This window comes from Nicotiana tomentosiformis, chromosome 9, assembly GCF_000390325.3.
Source record: "Nicotiana tomentosiformis chromosome 9, ASM39032v3, whole genome shotgun sequence".
Taxonomy (NCBI): domain Eukaryota; kingdom Viridiplantae; phylum Streptophyta; class Magnoliopsida; order Solanales; family Solanaceae; genus Nicotiana; species Nicotiana tomentosiformis.
In genome coordinates this window covers 57,467,408-57,491,326 of record NC_090820.1, presented here as the reverse complement: position 1 = coordinate 57,491,326, position 23,919 = coordinate 57,467,408, and the positions used below count along the sequence as shown (strand labels likewise).

Genomic DNA, 23,919 nt, shown 5'->3' with positions numbered 1-23,919 from the left:
TGTTTGATGATATTAAGTCATTTTTGGTTAGATTTGAGTCGTGCAGAAGCAAAATTTAGGGGGAAATCTATTTTTGAAGGTTGATTTGGATTGCTTTTGGTAAGTAACACATCTAAACTTGAATTTGAGGGTATTTAACCCTGAGAACTACGTTATATGAAAGATATTGGGGTGACGTACGAGCTAGGTGACGGTCGTGTGTACGTGCACCGGTGTGTTCATTGTTTGGGGAGGCCTTTAAGCCATTACCAGACTTGTTTTGCTATCATACCATGCTATACCCGCATTTCCCCTACTTGTTTGATTACTTGAACTGTGATTCATGTTAGACATCATGTCTAGGCTAAGTGTTATTTGTTTGAGACTTAATAGGGCTATTCTTGCCATTTCTGAGCTATAGGCCTTATTTGTAAATATGTTCTCAGTCATGATGCTATATCCGTATACGATATCTCTGTCTCAGAACTTCTTATTTGATTCCTCACATATTGTTGATGCCTCATACGTGTAACACTATTAAACTGATTATTATGAGATGTGTTGTCTGATACTTGAACGGTAAATGACTGAGTTTGGGCCATAGAGCCGATTTGGTATTTATTTTGAAGTAACGCGTACGCCAGACCCATATTGGGCTAAGTGTTATTGTTTTGGGGCGACGCGTGCACCATGACTCACTATTGGGCTAAATGATTGTGATTAGTGCTTGGGCAGGATCCTCCCTTCCGGAGTCTGACATACCAGTAGTGGGAGCATGCATAGTGTTTTATATACGTGCTTAATAATGGGTAGATATGCCAGGCATCACTACAGTTCTAAGTGTGGATATTTTTATGGATACCCTGTAATATCGTTAATTTGACATGTATACTTGACAAGTAGGAAAAGAGACGTACTTTCCTCACGCTAGCTATTAATTGAAATACTTTATCTGTGTTGGCTTTTAACTATTGTACTTGAAAGCATGCCTAAATTCCTGAGATGTGAACAAGTCGAACATAATATCATCGAGCTACCTGTTTCTACTATTTTTCCTTTATATTCTAAATTTTTACTAGTTATTGATATTGACATCTGACTATTGTTTCTGAGCTCGTTACTGCTTTCAGCCAAAGGTTTGTGTTGTTAATTATTGAGTATATGGGGTCGGTTGTACTCATACTACACTCTGCACTCCGTGTGTAGATCCAGGTACATCCGGATGAGGGGATTTCGAGAGTTGAGTTTCTACTAGTGTTTTGGGAGACTACAAGGTAGCTGCTATGTCGTTCGCAGTTCTTGAAGTTCTCTTTTAGTTATTTCTATCCTTAATGTTCTATTGTTCAGACTGTTGTATTAGAGGATTTTGCTTGTATTATTTAGTAGTGCCCGTGTACTCATTGGCACTAGATTTTGGGGATGGTTGTAGTAGTATTATGGTTATATTCTCAGATATTTCATGATATTTTTCCGCTGAAAGTTATTAAATAATATTTATTTGATTTCATTGTTATTATGTGGCTGTTGGCTTACCTAGCGGGTTGGGTTAGGTGCCATCACGACTAGTGGATTTTGGGTCGTGACAAGTTGGTATCAGAGCACTAGGTTGCTTAGGTCTCACGAGTCACAAGCAAGTTTAGTAGAATCTTGCGGATCGGTATGGAGACGTCTGTACTTATCTTCGAGAGGCTACCGAACTATTAGGAAACTTCACTTTCTTGCATTCTTGTCATGCTAATTTGTTATTTACAAAGTTTGAGCCTTGACTCTTCTATTCTCTCACAGATGGTGTGGACACGTGTGACAGAATTAGGTGGACGACCATTAGTACCATCAGTTAAGGCTGCGAGAGGCCGAGGCCGCGGTAAAGGTCGAGGTGTGGCTCGTACTACAGCCAGAGCAGCAATTGTGGAGCCACCAGCTGCTCCAACTATGGATCATGTTCCAGATACAGTTGAGCCGGTGGGACCAGCTCAGGCACGAGCTATGCCCATTGTTATTCCTGGCCTTCAAGAGGCCTTGGCCCAGATTTTGACTGTGTGCACAAGCCTGGCTGAGACGGTTTAGGTTCTAGCTACACCAGTCACATCATATGCCGGGGGAGGTGTCCAGAATCCCGCCGCTCGTACTATAGAGCAGCTAGCTCTAGGCCATCAGACACCAAGGGTACTACCAGTTCAGCTGGCTTGCTCGGGTCGAGGTTGGTCCACCTATGAGTGATGAGGAGCAGAAGAGATTGGAATGATTGGGGAGGCTTAAGCCTCCAGAGTTCAGCGGGGAGGAGTAAGAGGATCCTCAGTATTTTCTAGACCGATGTTAGCGGATTCTTCGCACAACAGGTATTTTGGAGACCAGTTGAGTTGCATTTACTACTTTTTAGCTGACTGGGGCAGCCTACAGATGGTGGCAAATGTATTAGTTGAGAAGTCCAGTTGGCACAATGCCACTTACATGGCATGAGTTCTTAGTTCTCTTCTTAGAGAAGTTTGTCCCACAGACTTATAGAGAGGAGCTGTGTAGAGATTTTGAGCAGCTACGCTGGGGGGATATGACTGTGACTTAGTATGAGATGAGATTCGCAGATTTGGCCTGTCATGCTATATGGTTGGTTCCCACCGGGAGAGAGAGAGAGAGAGAGAGAGAGAGAGAGAGAGAGAGAGAGAGAGAGGATTAGGAGGTTCAATAATGGCCTCAACTATGATTTACGTTACAGTCTAGCTCGAGAGGCCGAGACAAATGCTACATTTGACCAGATGGTCAAGATTGCCAAGTGCTTAGAGTCGGTTCGCACACTTGAGCTCGAGGAGCGGGAGGGCAAGAGGCCCATGTATTGCAGGTGGTTTTAGTGGTACCTCATCTTGAGGTCAGTCACATCATAGCAGAGGTCGTCCTTTCAGGCCCGCTCAGATGGCTCGTCCAATTCATCATGGTGCATCAACTAGTCACGATTCATACAGTACTCGTCCAGTTCAGTCATCTTTTAGTGCACTTCCAGTTTAGAGCTCGTACTGTGCTCCATCTATTCAGGGTTCATCAGTACCGGGTTATTCCAGTAGTTATTCTTGTTCCCGGGGTCCGATGCATGCCCCACTATCATTTTTGGCTAGAGGTTATTACGATTGTGGAGAGTTGGAGCATGTGAGGAAGTATTTTCCCCATTATTATAGAGGTCCAGTGTAGCAGGGATGCCAATCTATGACCCCGCACTAGTTGCTAGACCACCCGCTTATCCAGCTCGGGGTGAAGGTCGTGCGGGCCGAGGTTGCCCTAGAAAGGGAGGTTAGAGGGGTAGTGGTCAGGCTCGATGCTATGCTTTTCCATTAGGCCAGAGGTAGTTGCTTCCGATGCTATGATCACAGGTATTGTTTTAGTATGCCATAAGGATGCTTCAGTATTATTTGATCTTGGTTCCACTTATTCATATGTGTCATCGTACTTTGCTCGTTATTTGGATATGCCCCGTGATTCTTTAGTTACGCATATTCATGTATCTACGCCGGTGGGTGATTCTATTATTGTGTACCGTGTATATAGGTAGTGTGTGGTGACTATTAGGGGATTTGAGATGAGAGTCGATCACTTATTGCTTAGCATGGTTGATTTTGATGTGATTCTAGGTATGGATTGGTTGTCTCCATATCACGCTATCTTTGATTGTCACGCTAAAAACATGACATTGGCGATGCCGGGGTGCCGCGGTTAGAGTGGAGAGGCTCCCCGAATTATGTTCCTAGTAGAGTGATCTCACATTTGAAAGCTCAACAGATGGTTGAGAAGGGATGTTTGGCATAAATGGCCTTCCTAAAGGATGTTAGTATTGATATTCCTACCATTGAGGCAGTTCCGGTAGTGAAAGACTTCCTAGATCTATTTCCAGCGAACCTGGCTGGCATGCCACCCGATAGGGACATTGATTTTGGTATTGATCTAGTGCCAGGGCACCCATCCCATTTCTATTCCACTGTATCATATGGCACCAGCAGAATTGAAAGATTTAAAGGAATAGCTTCAGGATTTGCTTGAAATGGTCTTCATCAGGCTTAGTGTGTCTCCTTGGGGTGCACCGGTTCTATTTGTGAAGAAAAATAATGGTACTATGAGGATGTGTATTGAATACAGACAACTGAACAAAGTTACAATTAAGAATAAACACACACTACCACGTATTGATGACTTATTTGATCAGCTTTAGAGTGCTAGAGTGTTCTCGAAGATTGATTTGAGGTCTAGGTATCATCAGTTGAAGATTTGAGATTCATATATTCTGAAGATGGCTTTCAGGATCCGCTATGGTCACTACGAGTTTCTAGTGATGTCTTTCGAGCTGACCAATGCCCCAACAACCTTTATGCACCTGATGAATAGTGTGTTCCAGCCATATTTTGATTCTTTCGTCATAGTATTCATTGATGATATATTGGTGTACTCATGTAGCTAGGTGGATCATGAACAACATCTGAGGATCATACTCCAGACTTTGAGGGAGAAGAAGCTATATGCTAAATTCTCCAAGTATGAGTTTTGCCTTGATTCAGTGGCATTCTTGGGCTACGTGCTGTCTAGTGAAGGGATCAAGGTGGATCTGAAGAAGATTGAGGCAGTTCAAAGTTGGCCTAGACCGTCTTCAGCTATAGAGATTCAGAGATTCTTGGGTTTGGTAGGTTACTATCGACATTTTGTAGAGGGCTTTTGATCCATTGTTGCACCTTTGACTAGATTGACCTAGAAGGGTGCTCCTTTCAGATGGTTTGAGGAGTGTGAGCTGAGCTTTTAAAAGCTCAAGACTGCACTGACTATAGCCCCAGTGTTGGTGTTGCCTACAGGTTCAGGATCTTATACCGTGTATTGTGATACATCGTGTATTGGGCTTGGCGCGGTGTTGATGCATGACGGTAGGGTGATTGCCTACGCATCTCGGCAGTTTAAGGTTCATGAGAAGAATTACCCTATGCATGAACTAGAGTTGGCAGCTATTGTTCACGCATTGAAGACTTGGAGGCACTATCTGTATGGTGTTTATTGTGAGGTCTATACCGACCATTTGAGTCTCCAACACCTATTCAAGCAAAAGGATCTCAATTTGCCACAACGGAGATGGTTAGAGTTGCTAAATGACTATTATATCACTATATTATATCGTCCAGGGAAGGCCAATGTGGGCTGAGAGTATGTGTAGTTTGGCATGTTTACCGGCAGCAGAGAGGCCACTAACCATAGATGTCCAGACTTTGGCCAATCAGCTTGTGAGATTGGATGTTTCAGAGCCTAGCCTAGTTCTTGCTAGAGTGGTTTCTTGGTTGTATGAGCTCATCAGAGTGCGTCAGTATGACGACCACTATTTGCTTGTCCTTAAGGACACAGTGCAACACGGCGATGCCAAGGAGGTTTCTTTAGAGCTGACGGGGTGTTGCGGATGAAGGGTCAGATATGTGTGCCCAATGTGTATTAGTTGCGTGAGTTGATCCTTGAGGAGGCCCACAGTTTGTGGTATTCCATTCATCCGGGTGCCGCTAAGATGTTTCAGGATTTGAGACAATACTATTGGTGGAGAAGAATGAAGAAAGATATAGTGGAGTATGTGGATCGATACTTGCACTGTCAGTAGGTGAAGTACGAGCATCAGAGGTCGGGCGGTTTGCTTCAAAGACTTGAGATTCCCTAGTGGAAGTAGGAGCGTATTACCATAGATTTTGATGTTGGGCTCCCACAGACTTTGAAGAAATTCGATACAGTATGGGTTATTGTAGATAGACTGACAAGTCTACACATTTTATTCCGGTGCTGACTACTTATTCTTCATAGCAACTAGCTTAAATATATATCTATGAGATTGTTCGCCTTCATGGTGTGCCGGTGTCCATTATCTCCGATCGAGGTACGCAGTTCATATCGTATTTCTAGAGAGCTCTGTATCCTGAGTTAGGCATACAGGTTGAGTTGAGTGCAACATTTCATCCCCAGACGGACGGGCAGTCCGAGCGCACTATTCAAATCTTGGAGGATATGATATGTACTTGTGTTATGGATTTTGGGGGTTCATGGGATCAATTTCTACCACTTGCAGAGTTCGCGTACAACAACAACTACCAATCGAGTATTCAAATGGCTCCTTTTGAGGCCTTATATATGAGGCGATGTCATTCTCCAGTTGGTTGGTTTTAGCCGAGAGAGGCTAGGTTGTTGGGCACTAATTTGGTTCGGGATGCCTCGGAGAAAGTGAAGTTGATTCAGGATCGACTTCGTACAACACAGTCTAAATAGAAGAGTTATGTTGATCGGAGGGCTCGTGATGTAGCATTTATGGCAGGAAAGAGAGTTTTGCTTCGAGTTTCACCCATGAAGGGTGTGATGAGGTTAGGGAAGAAGGGCAAGTTGAGCCCTAGGTATATTGGTCCTTTTGAGATCCTTGAGAGAGTTGGTGAGGTGGCCTACAGACTTGCATTGCCACCCAGCTTATCGATAGTTCACCCGGTGTTCCATGTTTCCATGCTCCGAAAGTATTATAGCGATCCATCACATGTATTAGATTTCAGCTCAGTCCAATTGGACAAGGATTTGACTTATGTTGAGGATCCGGTGGCCATATTGGGCAGGCAAGTCCGAATGTTGAGGTGAAAGAACATCACTTCAGTGAAGGTTCAATGGAGCGGTCATACGGTCGAGGAGGCGAATTAGGAGACCAAGCACGACATGCGGAGTCGTTATCCTCACCTTTTTGTCACTTCAGGTATGTCTCTATGTATGTTTGAGGATGAATGTTAGTCTTAAGAGAGGGAGAATATAATGACCCGACCGATATTGTTATGTTTTTTAGCCCCATTTCCCCTTTTGATGCTTCACACATGTGTATTTGTGATTTTATGACTTGTGGGGTTGGTTAATTTCGTTTCGGAAAGGTTTTGGGTTGATTTGAACCATTTGGTTCTTAGTCCTAAATTGAAAATATTTACTAAAGTTTGACTTTTGTGAAAACGGTCCCGGAGCGGTGTTTTGATGGCACCTATAGATTCACATAGTGATTTTTAACTTGGGCGTATGCCCGGAATTGAATTCGGAGGTCCCTAAGTTGATTTGACTTATTTTTCCTATGTTAACAATTTGAGGTTTAGAAGTTTTTCCAAGTTTGACCGTAGGTTGACTTTTTGGCTATCGGGGTTTGAATTTGGTTTTGGGACTTGGAATAGGTCCGTTTTGATATTTGAAACTTGTTTGCAAAATTTGGTGTCATTTGAAGTTGGTTTGATAGGATTCAGACGCTTGGTTGCAATTCTAGAGGTTCTTGAGTTTTCTTTTGAAATTCATGTTTTTGATGTTCGATTCATAGTTCTAGATGTTATTTTTCAGTTTTGATCGCGCGAGCGAGTTCGTACGATGTATTTAGACTTATGTGGATGTTTGGTTATGAGCCCCGAGGGCTCGGGTGAATTTCAGACATGTTTCGTAAAGGTTTGGACCTAATTACAGGTTGATGGTGTGCTGATGCCTCAGGTGTCACAATTGCAAACACCAGCATCGCAATTGCAATCTTAGTAGGGGGTCTCAGGTGTCGCATTTGTGATGCCTAGATCACAATTGCGAAGTAGTACCTGGGCAGGGTAGGCTCGCATTTGCGATAATTATGTCGCATTTGCAATGGGGACTAGCTTCACAAATGCGAAGACAATGTTGCATTTGCGACTTCCCCTTAGGCTGCCAGTAGCCGCAATTGCAAGGCTTTCTTTGCAATTGCGAACCCAATGTCGCAATTGCGACATATGCAACTGAACAAAGGGCTAGAAAGTCGAGATTTCATCTCATTTCTCTCATTTTAGAACCCTATACTCGATAGGAGGCGACTTGAAGCGGGGATTTTCATCTACAATCATTTGGTAAGTAGTTTAAATCAATATCCTACTATATTTCATGATTTTATATGAGATTAAACATCAAATTTACGAGAATCAAAGAAAATTTTGGGGATTTTTGTCTAAATTTTGAAAAATAAAAATTTGGAATTTGAGAGTCAAATTTGACTCGGATTTGAAAACAAAACACATATATAGACTCGTGGGGTTATGAGTAGTCAAGATCTACCCTTGGACTCGAGTTTTGACATGGAAAACCTTGGGTTAACTTTTGTTGACATTTGGGGAATTGTGTAAAGATCATAGCTTTATTATTCGTAATTGGTTTCTCTTGCATTGTTTGATAATATTAAGTCAATTTTAGTTAGAATTTAGCTGTGTGGAGGCAAAATTTAGGGGAAAAACTATTTTTGAATGTGGATTTGGCTTGCTTGAGGCAAGTAACACATCTAAACATGGATTTGAGGGTATTTAACCTAGAGAACTATGTTATATGAAAGATATCGGGGTGACATATGCGCTAGGTGACGGGCGTGTGTACATGCACCGGCGTGTTCATGGTTTGGGGAGGCCGTTAGGCCATTACTGGGCTTGTTTTGCTATCATACTATGTTTACCCGCATTTTCCCTATTTGTTTGATTACTTGAACTGTGATTCATGTTAGACATCATGTCCAGGCTAAGTGCTATTTGTTTGAGACTTGATAAGGCTATTCTTGCTATTTCTAAGCTATAGGCCTTATTTGTACACATGTTCTCAGTCATGATGCTATATCCGTGTACGGTATCTTTGTCTCAGTACTTATTATTTGATTCCTCACATGTTATTGATGCCTCATATGTGTAACACTGTTAAACTGAGTACTGTGAGATGTGTATTCTGAGACTTGAACAGTAAATGATTGAGTTTGGGCCATAGAGCCGATTTGGTATTGATTTTGAGGTAACGCGTATGCTAGGCCTTTATTGGGCTAAGTGTTATTGTTTTGGGGCAACGCGTGCACTAGGCCTCACTATTGGGCTAATTATTGCGATTAGCCCTTGGCAAAGATCCGCCCCTCTGGAGTCTGACATGCCAGTATTGGGCGCAAGCACAATGTTTTATATACATGCTTGATGATGGGAAGATATGCGAGGCACCCATACAGTTCTAAGTATGGATATTTTGATGGATACCCTATGATATCGTTAATTTGACATGTAGGTATAGAGACGTACTTTCCTCACGCTATCTAGTAACTGAAATAATTTATCTCTTTTGGATTTAACTGTTGTACTTGAATACATGCCTAAATTCCTGAAATGTGAACAAGTTGAACATAATATCATCGAGCTACCTGTTCATACTATTTTTCCTTTATATTCAAAATTGTTTCTAGTTATTGATATTGGCATATGACTATTGTTTCTGAGCTCGTTACTGCTTTCAGCCCAAGATTAGGGTTGTTACTTATTTAGTACATGGGATAGATTGTACTCATACTACACTTTGCACTTCATGTGCAAATCCAAGTACATCCGGTCAAGATGATTTCTAGAATTGAGTTGCTACTAGCTTTTTGGGGACTATAAGGTAGCTGCTATGTCGTTCGCAGTCCTTGAAGTTCTCTTTCAGTTATTTCTATCCTTACTATTCTATTGTTCATATAGTTGTATTAGAGGATTTTGCTTGTATCGCATTATTCAGTAATGCTCGTGTACTCGATGACACTAGATTTTGGGGATGGTTGTAGTAGTATTTGTCACGCCTCGACCTCGGGGAGCGCGACCGGCACTCAATCCAGATAACCCCGCCAAGCAAGCCTGTACAATGCCTTCTACCTAGACTCACCCATGAATAAAGAGAATGTATATTTCATTAGTTAGAATATGAGAAGGTTACATGAACAATCCAAATTTCATTACCGTTAGAACTTCATTCAATGTTTCCCCAAAATATTACATTACACGTTCATAGTTTAGAAGTGGAAACATATGTTACAAATACAACATTTCTAATTTGATTTCCCAAAACAAAGGTACTATCCATGCTATGTCTACGGAGCCTCTAATAGATACAAAAGAGTAGCATGAAGGTGACGACAACAAGGCTCCGGCTATACCTCAAAATAATATCCACAAAGGACAAGAGATACAAGACCCCAAAATGAAATGGGGCTCCCCAAGTCAGCTGAGGAGAGGGTGTGCTGCTATCACTAATCAATACCACCTGTTATGGAACCACCTGCATCCATTAAAGATGTAGCGCCCTCAGCAAATGGGACATTAGTACATATGGAATAGTACTAGTATGTAAAACTAAATACCATCTCAATAGAACGAGTCATAGTAAAAGGAGAAGGAAACATGAAATCAATAAGAGCCTCAAATAGTATCAAGGGGTCAAGTTAGGAGAAAAGTAAATTTCAAGTAAGTTTCATTTTATTAAGTTGGGAGATATTTAGTACCGATATACCACCATGCATTTAGCACAGAGTCCGATCTCAGCCCGATCGGCTAAGCCATCTCACCCCGAGATATCCACTCACAACACCACCATGTGCGTGGCATGGCGTCCGATCTCAATCCGATCTTTTATGCCGTCTCACCACAATGCCGTGTGGGTCGACATCACATCACATCTTGCTAGCAGTAATCTCATCCCATTTAAGGGGAAATACCTCAACACATCAGTCTCATCCCATATAAGGGGAAACAATCTCATCACATTAACACGGGGATTTACCCCTCAATCACTCCCATACCGGCACGTGTAGTTTCAGGGTTAGGTTATTTCGACCTACCCTTCCTCGGTGACTAAACGATACTCCCAAAGCATTTATTATTTAAAGGATTTATAACTCATTTCATAATCGTTCACACGTCTTTCCATTTCATTGGCACTAGTGGCCACAATTGTAATATCATTCTTGGCACGTCGGCCGTATTTCATATTTCATACTTACCCCTATAGCTTTCAAGCGTTACCATGGATTATCATCAATAAGAGAATTTTTAAATCAAGACCTTAAGTACACATACGGGCAAACAAGAGTTTTAAGCACATTGAGTTTCTCTACCACGATTAGGCATGCTAGCTTGCAATTGAAACATGGTTTTTTAAATCACAACACCTTTGATAAATTGATCCTACTAGATTACATTCTCTAAGGGAATCATGATATGATAGGGACATTTGGAGCACATTTTGGGTACATACATATTTCAACAGAACACTCATTTTAAAATAGTCAAATATATTAGGAATGGCTCGGAACATTAGACATAAGAAATTGAGCCAATCATACTAGGACATCGTGGAAGTCGATTCTACAAGAGGAGTTTAGCCAATATACATCGCTTTGAGCTTCTTTAAATTACTACAATATTCCGAAAATCTTAGCAACTTCGATCTATTTAGAAACATAACAAAATTGAATAGAAATTAGGAGGATATTCGTGGTTTCAGCTCATTTGAGTATTTTATCAAATACTAAGTGGGCATTATGATTTCAGGGCCCTCCTATGGTGGATTCCTTCTTCCCACAACCCAAAGCCTACCCATTTGAGCTCAACAACCTTTCCACAAACCTTGATAGTACATGCATACATAAATAACACTCTCACACCAAGAATCATACTCCCCATTAACCATTTTCTATCCCAAATTCGAAATTAAAACTAGGATATGGAACCTTACCTCTTGAATGAAGAACTTGTGAGTTTTCCTTGTGGATTCTCCAACGTTTGAGCAAGGATTGATGAGCAATTAGCTTAGGAACTCCCCTCTCACTCTAGAGCATTTCCTCACTCTAAAATATCAGATTTGTACCTTACAAATGGTCCTTAATGTCTATATATCGAAATAGAGTCGGGTTATAAAAATAAAAAAATGGACCCTCCGAACACAGCTTTGCGGTCACAGAGTGGACCACATATAGGGTCTGTGGCCCGCAAAATAGACCGTAGAAATGGTCCCAAAATTCTGGACTGGTCTGGTCCAGTCTGCGACCAGGTCTGCGGCCTGCATATCAATTGTGCGACCGCAGAATCTCCCTTCGGAAATTTTCATGCTGGTTCTGCGATGGATGTGCGGCCCGCAAAACGATTATGCGGTCGCATAGTTGACCGCAAAACGACCTCCATAATTGGCCCATTTCTCTGCTTCACTCTGCGGCGAATCTGCGATCGCATAATGGACCGCAGAAACGTCCTGTTCTGCAACAATATTTCTTCAAATCCCCAACGCTTTGCTCAACCCAAAAAGTCCATACCGCGGCGAGCAAGCTCCCCATGAAGATTAAAAACCCCGAGTTTTAGGTGAAATTGTTATGGGGCCTTACAATATTATGGTTATATTTTAAGATATTTCATGATATTTTTCCGCTGATGAGTTATTAAACCACGTTTATTCGATTTTATTATTATTATTATGTGGTTGTTGACCTAGCGGGTTGGGTTAGGTGCCATCACGACTTGTGGATTTTGAGTCGTCACACAAGCAAACTTGGTATCGGTGGCAAAACTCTAAGATTATTTTGTCAATTCCTTCACCTGCTCCCGAGGCGAAAGGACCCAAAGTGAAGGGTATGCATAAACATACATAAACCCCGGCCCGGAGTAGGTGACCCGCTCTATCGCATCGAGAGTAAAGATTTTGATGTTTTCCCAATTACATTCCTTCTTTACAACTGGGATGCTAGGAGGACGAAAGGAAGAAGAGTATCTATGAACATGCCAGAGCCTGTCACTTTTAGAATTTGGAGGTGGTTTGTGTTCTTGAAGATCAGATGTCGTGATAAGGGAAAGTGGTATGATGGTGTTTACTGTTGGAGGTTCAGACTCGATGTAAACCTCTTTAGTTGTGTTCTTCTTTGGGTCACCACCGAAGTGAAGGCCAAAGTTTCCGGGGGGCGGCAATGTTCGAAGACATGTTTATGAAGAAACTTTTTTTTTACTGAGAAAGTTGAATATTGTAGAAGAGCTCTAAGGAGATTCAAAGAAGAAGAAGAAGTTGTAAAAGGTAAAGAATAAAATGCGGAGTAGTGGAGAAGATATAGGTGGGAAATATTATAGCCATGATTACCTCGAGAGCTGGCGAAAATATTTTCCAAATTGTGGAGTAAATCGTGTTCGGGTCATTAAATACGGAGAGACGTGCATCCTTTCAAATGTCAGAAACTGTTCAAAAACTTGTTCGCTAAGGAAAGGGATTTTCTCTACTTCTCGATGACACTAAAGTATTGTAAACAAAAAGTAGAGGGACTATCTGTATACGATAAAATTGGACAGCGACAGTTGGACGAATGAGGGAATGACACGTGGAACTAGAGACAAGTGGGACGCGAGTCAGCAAATAACTGGCATCAGATGCAAGTATGTGATTGGCACAGGATGAATCCTGAAGACAGAGTAGTCGACAATAAAGATTCAAAGATTTGATATCGGATAACATTCAATGAGCAACCGTTAGAGAGGATATCAGCATTTATAACCAATCATTATGCAACCATCAATAATAGTTTTATTCTCATTCAAGAGGAGCTTGATTTTGGGATCTTGTCTCCCTACATAAGGCTATAAATACGAGAATTGACACCATTTTGTAGGGGAAATAGTCTTTGCACAAAAAGCTATATTTTGCTCTCTAAAACATAAAGTCATTTAGTTTCTTCCGCTCTTATTATTGCTCGTACTTCTGCTACCGGAAAGATTAAGCTCACAACTAGGCTAGTTTTTTCTTTAATTTCATTATAACCCCTTTATTTTTTACTTATTTAATATTCTTTGGGTCAAATCGATTCACTTGTCTATATACCACATTACAAATTCAACTGTACCGCTTTATGGGCAAACAACAAGATTATCGAATATTTCTTTTTGTGCTAAGAACAAATTTATATGCATACAATTTTCGTGAAGTTCGGACGGCCATATTTCGAACATTTTCCCGAAGTTCATGCATTTTTTTCTTGAAATTTAGACAATCTTTCTAAAGTTGTGCAATTTTCTTGAAATTAAGACAATTTTCTAGAAGTTCCATCAAAATTCAGAAGATTTTCCTCTTTTTTATGTTTCTTATTATAGCAATCACGGTACCATCCATGAGTTGTCCTTTTATAATTTTCTAAGTTAGAATAGACAAAAGCACAATCCGAAGTTTCTTCGAACTTCAGGAATATAACCCGAGTGCGAATTGTACTTTAAGAAAATGGCCTAAAACTCGTGTGGTAGTTGAAACTTCAAATAATTTTCGGAAGTTTGAACTTTAGGAACTGAAGTTCAAAATAGCAGGTCTTTTTTGCATTGTTTAGTTGTGATTATTTTTCAAATACTTTATAAATGTTGGTTATATTTTAAATAGCGGCCCTAAAAATGACTAATTGCTATCATTTTTTTCAAATTATTTATACCATATGACCTTTTTTTGCTACTTTCTACATGAGAAGTTTACATTGCTTGGCTATTGGGAAAAAAGAATTACACTTCGTAGCTCTCACCTTCCGACTATTTACGCACAATTCCATTTTAAGGAATTATAATGGCCAATTTACATGTTCTTGTTGAAAAATCAGGACTCTAGGATTACAGTTAGCTAAGGACTTTAGCCTTTGGCCACTTCAAATAAAAGTTGATTCATAGGTACTATGCACCATGGTCGAACATGACAAGGAACTTTACTTACCTATTATTTCTGATTGCAGGTCATTGATGCTGGAATTGGGTCGTGTGGAGCTTAGACATATCTACCGAGAAGCTAATGCTGTAGCAGATACCTTGGCTAAGCATGGCATGAGCCTCACTCTCTTATATGGACGACAACCACATCATCCCTTATACTACTTATCTTCCCCTCCATTTGCTTTATCAGCTTTCAATAAGGACGGTTATGAAGACTTGAATATTTAAAGAGTCTTGGCTTGTAATAACTACGAGAGTTATGTTATTTAGTTTGTAATATAAGTCTCCTTATTAGCAAAAACAATATTCAAGATCCTAATAAAATCATTTATAATCTCTTAAAAGGAATTCTGAAAATCTTCCTTAATCACTTAAAAAAAGGAATTTTGACATTTCAGAAGTATCATGCATACTGTTGCTTCTCTATTTTGACATTCTTTCAATTTTCTCTCTTCTTTTTTCAGATCACTACACTCTCAACAATTTTCATCTTCAAGATCATTTTCTCTTTATACAGGAACTTCTAGATTCTTTCCCGATTTAATTTCATCTTCCTCTTCTTATTTCCCAGATCCATTTATAGAAAAATCAGTAGGGATAATAATCACAAATATTTATTTACCGTAGAATTTAGTTTGTCGTGTCTTAATCGAACAATGAGGAAGAAGAGAGTGAATAAGTTAAGAAAATTAAATTTTGGTACTCAAGGTGAATTGTTCTCCCAATCAACTGATGCACGTAAAGATTTTTCGTTGAGGGCTTCTTCGAAATGTTTAGGGTAAAGAGTTATTGATTTATAGCAAATCCATGATTCTCCCTCAGATATGTCCAGAAAATCTCTTTGAGAAATTTAGTAGATAAATTATATTTAGCGGGTCAACTTATATTAGTGTATATGAGTTGTATATGTAGTACATAGTTTATATGAGATGTATCATGTGTAGTATATAATGTTGTCATGACCCAAAATCCCACCAAATCGTGATGGCACCTAGCCTCAACTGTCACGACTCGGAATTCCCAACCTTGGGACCGTGATGACGCCTAAAATCTACTTGCTAGGCAAGCCGATGTTATTAAATTAATTAACCAGGTTTTAACAAGTAACACAAAGTAATGATATTTAACGATAAATAAACTCAGAATTTAAAACAATATTAATAGAAATAACGCGATGCTAATTACTCCTAGAAATCTGGAGTCACAAGTACATGAGCAACTAGAATACTACATAGACGGTCTCAAACAAAATACAACTGTTTGAAACCCGTACGCCGTGCAACTATACCTTAAGTCTCCAATGCAGCTGAATACGAGCAAGGACACCACCAAATGTTGCTGGGACCAACACCAGTATCTGCACAAAAAGTAAGTGTAACATGAGTACAACCGACCCAATGTACTCCGTAAGTGTCGAGCCTAACCCCGACGAGGTAGTAACGAAGTTATGATGAGACACCTACGTAAATCCTGTACAAGTATATATATAAATCAACAAAATAACCAGTAGGACATTTAAAGTATTAATTGGGAGGGGACATGTAGAAGGGGAGTACAAAAGAACGACATGTACAAAATCACCGAATAACCTTTCTCCGAAAAGAAACAATAACAATTCAACCAAGTAAATCATCAATCCGATATCCAAGTAAAGCAAAGAAATCAATAATGACACGACATCACCCTTCATATTTTTCTCTCATCCTCACCATGTAATATCATAAATAAATGGCACGGCATCACCCTTCGTGCTTTTACACTCAATCTCACATGATGGGATAAATGATAATAAGCAATCAAATGAACGGCATCACCCTTCGTGCTTTAATCCTCACAACCTCTCAAATAAATAATATTGTATGCAAATAAGGCACAACAACACCCTTCGTACTTTTCACTCTTCCTCACCAAGCAACAACGTTAATTCAAAATTGCAAAACAAGGTGGGAAGCTATTTCACTTCAATCTTAGTGTAATGATAATTCATCTTCAACTTTCAAAACTCTAACAACTCCAAAATAATCAATAGATATGAAAGAGAACAATTAAAGAAGTAATAATCTAACTACAGCATGGGAAACATAGTCATGGAAATAATATAATATAATAAAATAATTTCAACCCGCATGCTTTAACCTATATACAATATATTCGTTACCTTACATATACGCCGTCCCTGCGCATAATTCACATAGCAATTAGACCAACAAGTCCTAATCCCTCAAGTCAAGGTTAACCACGACACTTACCTCACTCTGCAACCAAGTCAATGCTCAACCACGACTTTTTCTTTAGAGTTAGCCTCCAAACCAATCAAATCTAGCAAAATATAGTTCATATAATTCAAAATAGGCTTTAAAAACTACCCACGAGTGAAAAAGATTCAATATTTAATGAATTAGAAAAAAGTCAACAAAAATCAACACGGGCCTGCTTGGTCAAAACCCGAGATTCAGACCAAAACCCAATTACCCATTCACCCTGTTGACGACCAATTTTGACCCTCCTCTTTTAAATTAATTTACTTATACTTAATAATTTACAATAAATATTTTCAAAGTATTTTTCAGTAATGAATATCTATTTTTCACAAATTAACCAGGCATTAGTTTTAAAATTAATCACATAGCATTGACATTATGTAATTACAAATATATTTACTATTTTAGGATTATTTTTGTACATAGGTTCTATAATTAATTTAATGAATTACTCCTTAATTTCTAGTAAATTAGACTACTGTATTAATAATTCGAAATTAGTGTTACAATTTAGAAAATAAAGTATTTTTACAAATAATTAATTGCAATACTTAGTAGTATATTTGATAATTATAATTTTTTACCACATTGTATTGAAAGTAATTAAATTTATTTAGATTAATTTCTAAAAGGTTAAAGACTAAAAGGCTGCAATTGTAATTTCTCAATTAATTACAGAGTGGCTACCATTTAAATTATTTTCAGCTTAAAATGCCAAGCCCAAACGGCTCTGACCCAGTCCAAACACCCCATCTCATTTTACTTTGGCAATCCATGCCACTCTCTCTAAACCAATAGAGATGCGCCACATCACCCGTCTTTATCACTCACACAAGAAGCACATTCAATCTGTGCCATCCGTCTATTTGATCGATGACTCACATTTTATCTCTTATTTGTTCTTTAATTTAAAACACATCTTCAGATTCATCTCAACCGTCAAAATGTAAGAGATCCAACAGTCCATGTATTTTGTCATTTTAAATTGTTAAAGCCTGAATTATCAGGGCCGTTGATCTAAAGATCCAACGACCCAAATCTCCCTCACCCATTTTATCCCTAGAGATGGACTATCCCAACCCCAAAAACCCTAATCATTCTCTATTGATCTTGCCGCCCCCTTTCCCTTTTCTCTCTTCTTCTCTTGTCCTTCCAGCCTTCATCAATCACAAAACCTTGCACAAATCCATGCAAGGTCAACAAATCAACCATGAATTCATCCTTTCTCTCTTCCCCAACCACGAATCTTGCCGATTTCATTCCCGTTTCATCAGACAAATTTGAAATCCCCAAAGCTTAACTATAGACTCAAAGACGAAAATTCAAATCATCTGGGTTCTGTATGTTCTTTCAAATCAGAGCCTGAAACTATCTTTTTCCTCCCAAAGTCCGTGAATCCTGTTGCAAATTCCCCTTTGCAATCACAAAATTCAAACATCTAAATCCTGAAATCCTAGACCCAAAGACGCAATATCAAATCTCCGATTTTCCTTCATGTTTTGTCAAAACGGAGCATGCATGGAGTTCCTTCTCAGAGGTCATCATGAAGATTCGATGTGCAGAGATCAAACTCAGTGACCTTCGGACAATAGAGTTTAGTCGATGGTCCTTTACCTTCAACGATCAATCTCCTTTCTCAGGTAAAAAATCTTCGTTGTTTTCCCCTCTACTCTTCTCTGATTTTACTCATATTGCTCACATCATTAGCTCATTGTCATCTTCCACTATCTAATTTGAATTCTACTAAAACCACAGAGCCTTAAATGACACTATAAATAGGAGCCTTCAATGCTCTTACCTAACACGAAAAAAAATCATGAACCATTGGCGAAAAACACAAATATTTCAATCATCTAGGAAATTTAGGATTCAAAGCCTTAGGTTTTCTTACTGTTTCCTTTTATTTCATTTGCTGAATACTGTCGCTGGTTCAAACTTGGGGTTTTTGGTGTCTTAAGCAACTGAAAAGAGCTCTTGTTTGGTCCGCTACTCTAAAAAAGGCCAGCACCTCTCTCATTCTTCCCTTTTGTTCATCTTTTTGAATGCTGCAAATATATTAGTATATTCTGAGTATTACAGTTGTTTTATGGTGTTCAATATGATAATGCTTGTGTTCTATTAAGTTTAATGGCTACTTTTGATTACTTGTCCTGCTTTAGGTCTTTAATCGATGATTGATTAAACCACTAATTGATTCCTACTGATCTTTGTTCCTGAGTTTCCAACAGTCTACATGTTTAAGTTATTATATGTTCATGTTCACATAACCTCATAGCTTTCATTGATCTGCAGTAACCTTTATCCTTACTTGTTGCATCTCTGTAGTTTGTGAGTCTTGAAGTTGAGCTTATTATTTGATAATTATGACTGAATGAATCTAAAGGTGTTTAAGTTTATATCTTTTATCCTTTAACCTTAAGCATAAACTCTAAGTGTTTATATGTTTCCTTCTTTACTTGTGTTTGTTAAGTTATTTCCGAGTAGCTACTATGGTCTTTTACTTTGTCTAGTTGCTATTGCTTCTGTTGACCTACCCTTGTTTGAATTAAAACTATTTTCTCTTCTCTCAGTAACCCTATTGTACACATCTGTTAAGACTATGTTATCTCTCCACATAATACAATCATGATCCTGTTTTCCCTTTCTTTGTTATAAAGACTGATAACTTGTTAGGCTGAACTTAGTTATTTCTTGATTAGTCAACATCTTCAAATGCATGCTTACTTGGTATCATACCTACTGTCTCTAATCCTTTAGGTTTACCATTAATCTTTGAAAAAGCTGGCATACATTTTATATTTTAAGATTGTCTTCTCTTAAAAAGGATGTGGTTACTCTGCTATAACCAAGTGGTAACTTATAAAAATAGAACCATGATCATTTTCATATTCATGTACTAACCGAGACTTAAGTTTGAGTTAAACATGTTCTAATGCAATATCTTTCCTTTATCTGTAACTCTCTCTCCTCGTGACATGCTTAATCTAATTCTACAAAATGTGTAAAGTTTCCCCTGTTTACATAGAACCATCACTGATTTGAAATATTTAAGTAGTTAACTGAATACTGCATGTTCTTACTTAGTTCCTGATTTCACACCTTGTCCAGAACCACTCCAGTCCTTTCCTATTTGTTAATTTTAAAACCAAATTTGACTCCCTATGATCTTATAAGGACATTTACTGATGCTATTTGAACATGACGATTTGTTTGAAGTCAACACTATTAGGAATATGATTTTGTAGAGATCCTTGGGGATTCCATATTTTGATGTGTGAACCTGCAGACCTATTGACAAATGCCCGGCCTCTAGTGCTCATACGTCACATGCTGACAGTTCAAACACCAAGCCATAAACTCCACTATATCTTTTTTTTATTTTTCTCCACCAATAGTGTTGCCTCAAATATTGATACATCTTAGCGGCACCCGGATGAATGGAATACCGCGAACTCTGGGCCTCCTCAAGAATTAACTCACACAATCCATCCACATTGGGCACACAAATCTGACCATGCATAAAAAACACCCCATCATCTCCAATAGAAACCTCCTTGGCATCACCATGCTGCACTGTGTCCTTAAGGACAAACAAATGGGGGTCGTCATACTGACGCGCTCTGATGCACTCATACAAAGATGACCAAGAAACTGTGCAAGCAAGAACCCGGCTAGGCTCCGAAATATCTAACCTCACGAGATGATTGGCCAAAGCCTAAACATCTAATGGTAGAGGTCTCTCACCAACTGGAATATATGCAAGGCTACACATACTCTCAGCCTTTATGCTCAAGGCATCGGCCACCACATTAGTCTTTCCGGGATGGTACAAAATGGTGATATCATAGTTTTTTAACAACTCTAACCACCTCCACTGCCTCAAGTTTAGATCCTTTTGCTTTAACAATTGTTGTATACTCCGATGACCTGTGAATACCTCACAAGACATGCCGTAGATATAATGCCTCCAAATCTTCAATGTGTGAACAATGGTAGCCAACTCTAAATCATGAACGAGGTAGTTCTTCTCATGAGCTTTAGCTGACGCGAAGCATAAGCCATCACCCTACTCTCATGCATCAAGACACATCCGATGCCAATACGTAAAACATCACAATAAACTACATATGAACTATGCTGACGACAAAACTAGAATTGGAGCTGTGGTCAAAGCAGTCTTAAGCTTCTGAAAGCTCAATTCACATTCATCGGACCATCAGAAAAGAGCACCCTTCTGGGTAAACTTGGTCAATGGGGCTGAAATAGATGAAAACCCCTCCACGAACTGATGATAATAACTCGCCAAACCTAGAAAGCTCATAATCTCTATAGCTGAAGTAGGTCTAGGCCAGTTATGAACTGCCTTAATCTTCTTAGGATCCACCTTAAGGCCTTTGGAAGATACAACATGGCCCAAAAAGGAAACCGAGTCCAACCAGAACTCGCACTTTGAAAACTTGGCATATAATTGACTATCCCTCAAGGTCTGAATTACAACCTGAAGATTGTTCTCATGCTCCTCTCGACTGCGGGAGTAGACGAAAATATCATCAATGAAAACGATCACAAAAGAATCCAAATAGGGCTTGAATACCCGGTTCATCAAATCCATAAATGATACAGGGGTATTTATCAAGCCAAATGACATCACTAGGAACTCATAGTGACCATTGTCCGAAAGGCTATCTTAGGGACATACGATGCTCTAATCTTCAACTGATGGTAGCCAGATCTCAGGTCAATCTTCGCAAACACTTTGGAGCCCCAAAGCTGATCAGATAAGTCATCAATCCTCGCAATGGATACTTGTTCATGATAGTGACCTTATTCAAGTGCCGATAATCTATACACATCCTCACCAAACCATCTTTCTTCTTCACAAACAATATTGGTTCACCCCAGGGTGAGACACTAGGTCTAATGAATCCCTTATCAAGAAAATCCTACAACTTCTCCTTTAGTTCCTTCAACTTAGCTGGGGCCATACGGTATGGTGGAATAGAAATGGGTTGAGTGCCTGAAGCCAAGTCAATGGCTAGACCTCCACCTTTAATGGCCGGACCTCCACCTCTAGCAGCTTGACCCTGCCTCTAGCTGGCTAAGCATGCGGTGGAGCAACCGGTGCCGGAACTATGGCACGAGAACCATGCTGAGGTGCGCTACCCTATGACCTGGGGAAAAATCTCGTGACATGCCTCATATCTCCATAAGTATAACAAGTCCTCGACTGTTGTGGCGGCTTAATCTGGAACTGCCTTTGTTGACCTGAATAAACACCCTGATAACTCTGGATCGGAGGTGCACTAATAGAAGATGAAGGTGCGCTAAAGGCTAGCTGCTCAAAATAAGACACATAAGAACCACAACTACCCGAAGCACCATGGGATGCCTGAAGCAATGAATAAATCGGTCTGGGAGGATAGCCCCTACCAAATGAACCCCTGCCTCCAGACAAGGCACCACTGAAACCACCAGAATAATAAGGCCTCTTCTCATATACCACCTCCCTACCCTAACCACGAAACATCTCGATCCGTCTAGCAATCTCTACGGCCCACTGGAAAGAAATATCATCCCCAGTCTCCTTGGTCATCTGTAGCATGATACCAAAATCAAGACCATCAATGAACCTCCTCACTCTCTCCCCTTTAGTAGGAAGCAAGGCAACTGCATGGCGAGCTAAATTCACGAATATGGTCTCATACTGGGTAACAGCTATGCTACCCTGCTGAAGGCATTCAAACTGCCTACGACACTCCTCTCTCAGAGTAAAAGGAATGAACTTCTCCAAAAATAGCTGCGAAAACTGATCCCAAGTGAATGGCAGTGAACCACCTGGTCTGTCCCTCACGTAATCCTACCACCACCTCTTGGCAGAATCGGTCATCTAAAATACTGCAAAGTCAACTTCATTGGACTCCACAATACCCACGTTGTGCAACACCTCGTGGTAATAATCAATGAAATCCCGTGGGTCCTCAGAAGGTGTGCCACCAAAGCGAATAGGAAATAACTTTGTGAACTTGTCCAATCTCATCAATCCTCAGAAGACATCGCGGGCCTCTCCCTGGTCTGCGTTGCAACAATAAGTTGAGCAACTCCAATTGGCGGAATTGCCAGAGTCTGATATCCGTGAGTCATCTAATTTGGTGTGTAAGTAGCGGGAGTTTGTGCTCCTCCCCCAACTTTAGAGATGGCTGGTGCCACCAAAAATGCACCGGTCTGGGCCACGCTCTCCATAAGACCCACCAAGTGGACTAGAGCATCTTGAAGTACGGGGGTTGAGTTAGCCCAACTAGCACGGTCTGAACAAAAACCTCCTCCTCTTGCTCGATCTGAGGCTCCAGAATAAGTGTTGTACGTGCTCAAGGCTGAGCTCTACCTCTGGTTCAACCTCCGCCCCGGCCTCTACCCTTTTTAATGGCAGCAACCTGAGGCTCTGACTATTGACCCGTCATGGATGCTATGTATGTCCTCACCATCTGCGAGAGAACAAGAATGGAATGATTCAAACTTCAGTGATAGAATAAAATCGCACGATAGAGAATAAAGAAGTGAAATTTGCCTAAAACCCTATAGCCTCTAGAAGATAAGTACAGACGTCTGTGTACCGATCCTTCAGACTCTACTAAGCTTGATCATGACTCGTGAGATATGAAAGCGAACAATTAAAGAAGTAATAATCTAACTACGACATGGGAAACGTAGTCATAAAAATAAGATAATATAATAAAACAATTTCCACCCGCATGCTTTAACCCAATAACAACGTATATATACTCGTCACCTTACATCTACACCGTCCCCATACATAATTAACATATCAATTAGACCAACAAGTCATAATCCCTCAAGTTAAGGTTAACCACGACATGGTTAACCGCGGATTATCCTTTAGAGTTAGCTTCCAAACCAATCAAATCTACCCATCAGTGAAAAAGATTCAATCATTAATGAATTTGGAAAACGTCAACAAAAGTTAACCCTAGGCATGCTTGGTCAAGACCCAAGATTCGAAACATAATCCAATTACCCATTCACTCTCGAGCCCGGTTATGTATTTTATTATAAAATCCGATCTCAATTCGAGGTCTAAATCTCAATTTCTCAAAATCCCCAATTTCTACCTAAATCCCTAATTTCTACCATGAAAAATCCTAGATTAAAGGTTAAAT

The 23,919-nt window shown here is 39.8% G+C and overlaps 1 protein-coding gene across 1 annotated transcript in view; it reads left to right on the top strand.

Annotated features, from left to right (window-relative positions):
- Positions 1-3,771: 3,771 nt before the first annotated feature.
- LOC138898836 (uncharacterized) overlaps positions 3,772-23,919 on the top strand; it is a 42,032-nt gene continuing 21,884 nt past the window's right edge. The window contains exons 1-3 of the mRNA XM_070184942.1: positions 3,772-3,942; positions 4,418-4,636; positions 5,124-5,363. Coding sequence (XP_070041043.1) covers positions 3,772-3,942; positions 4,418-4,636; positions 5,124-5,363 — 630 coding nt within the window. The remainder of the gene's footprint in view (positions 3,943-4,417; positions 4,637-5,123; positions 5,364-23,919) is intronic.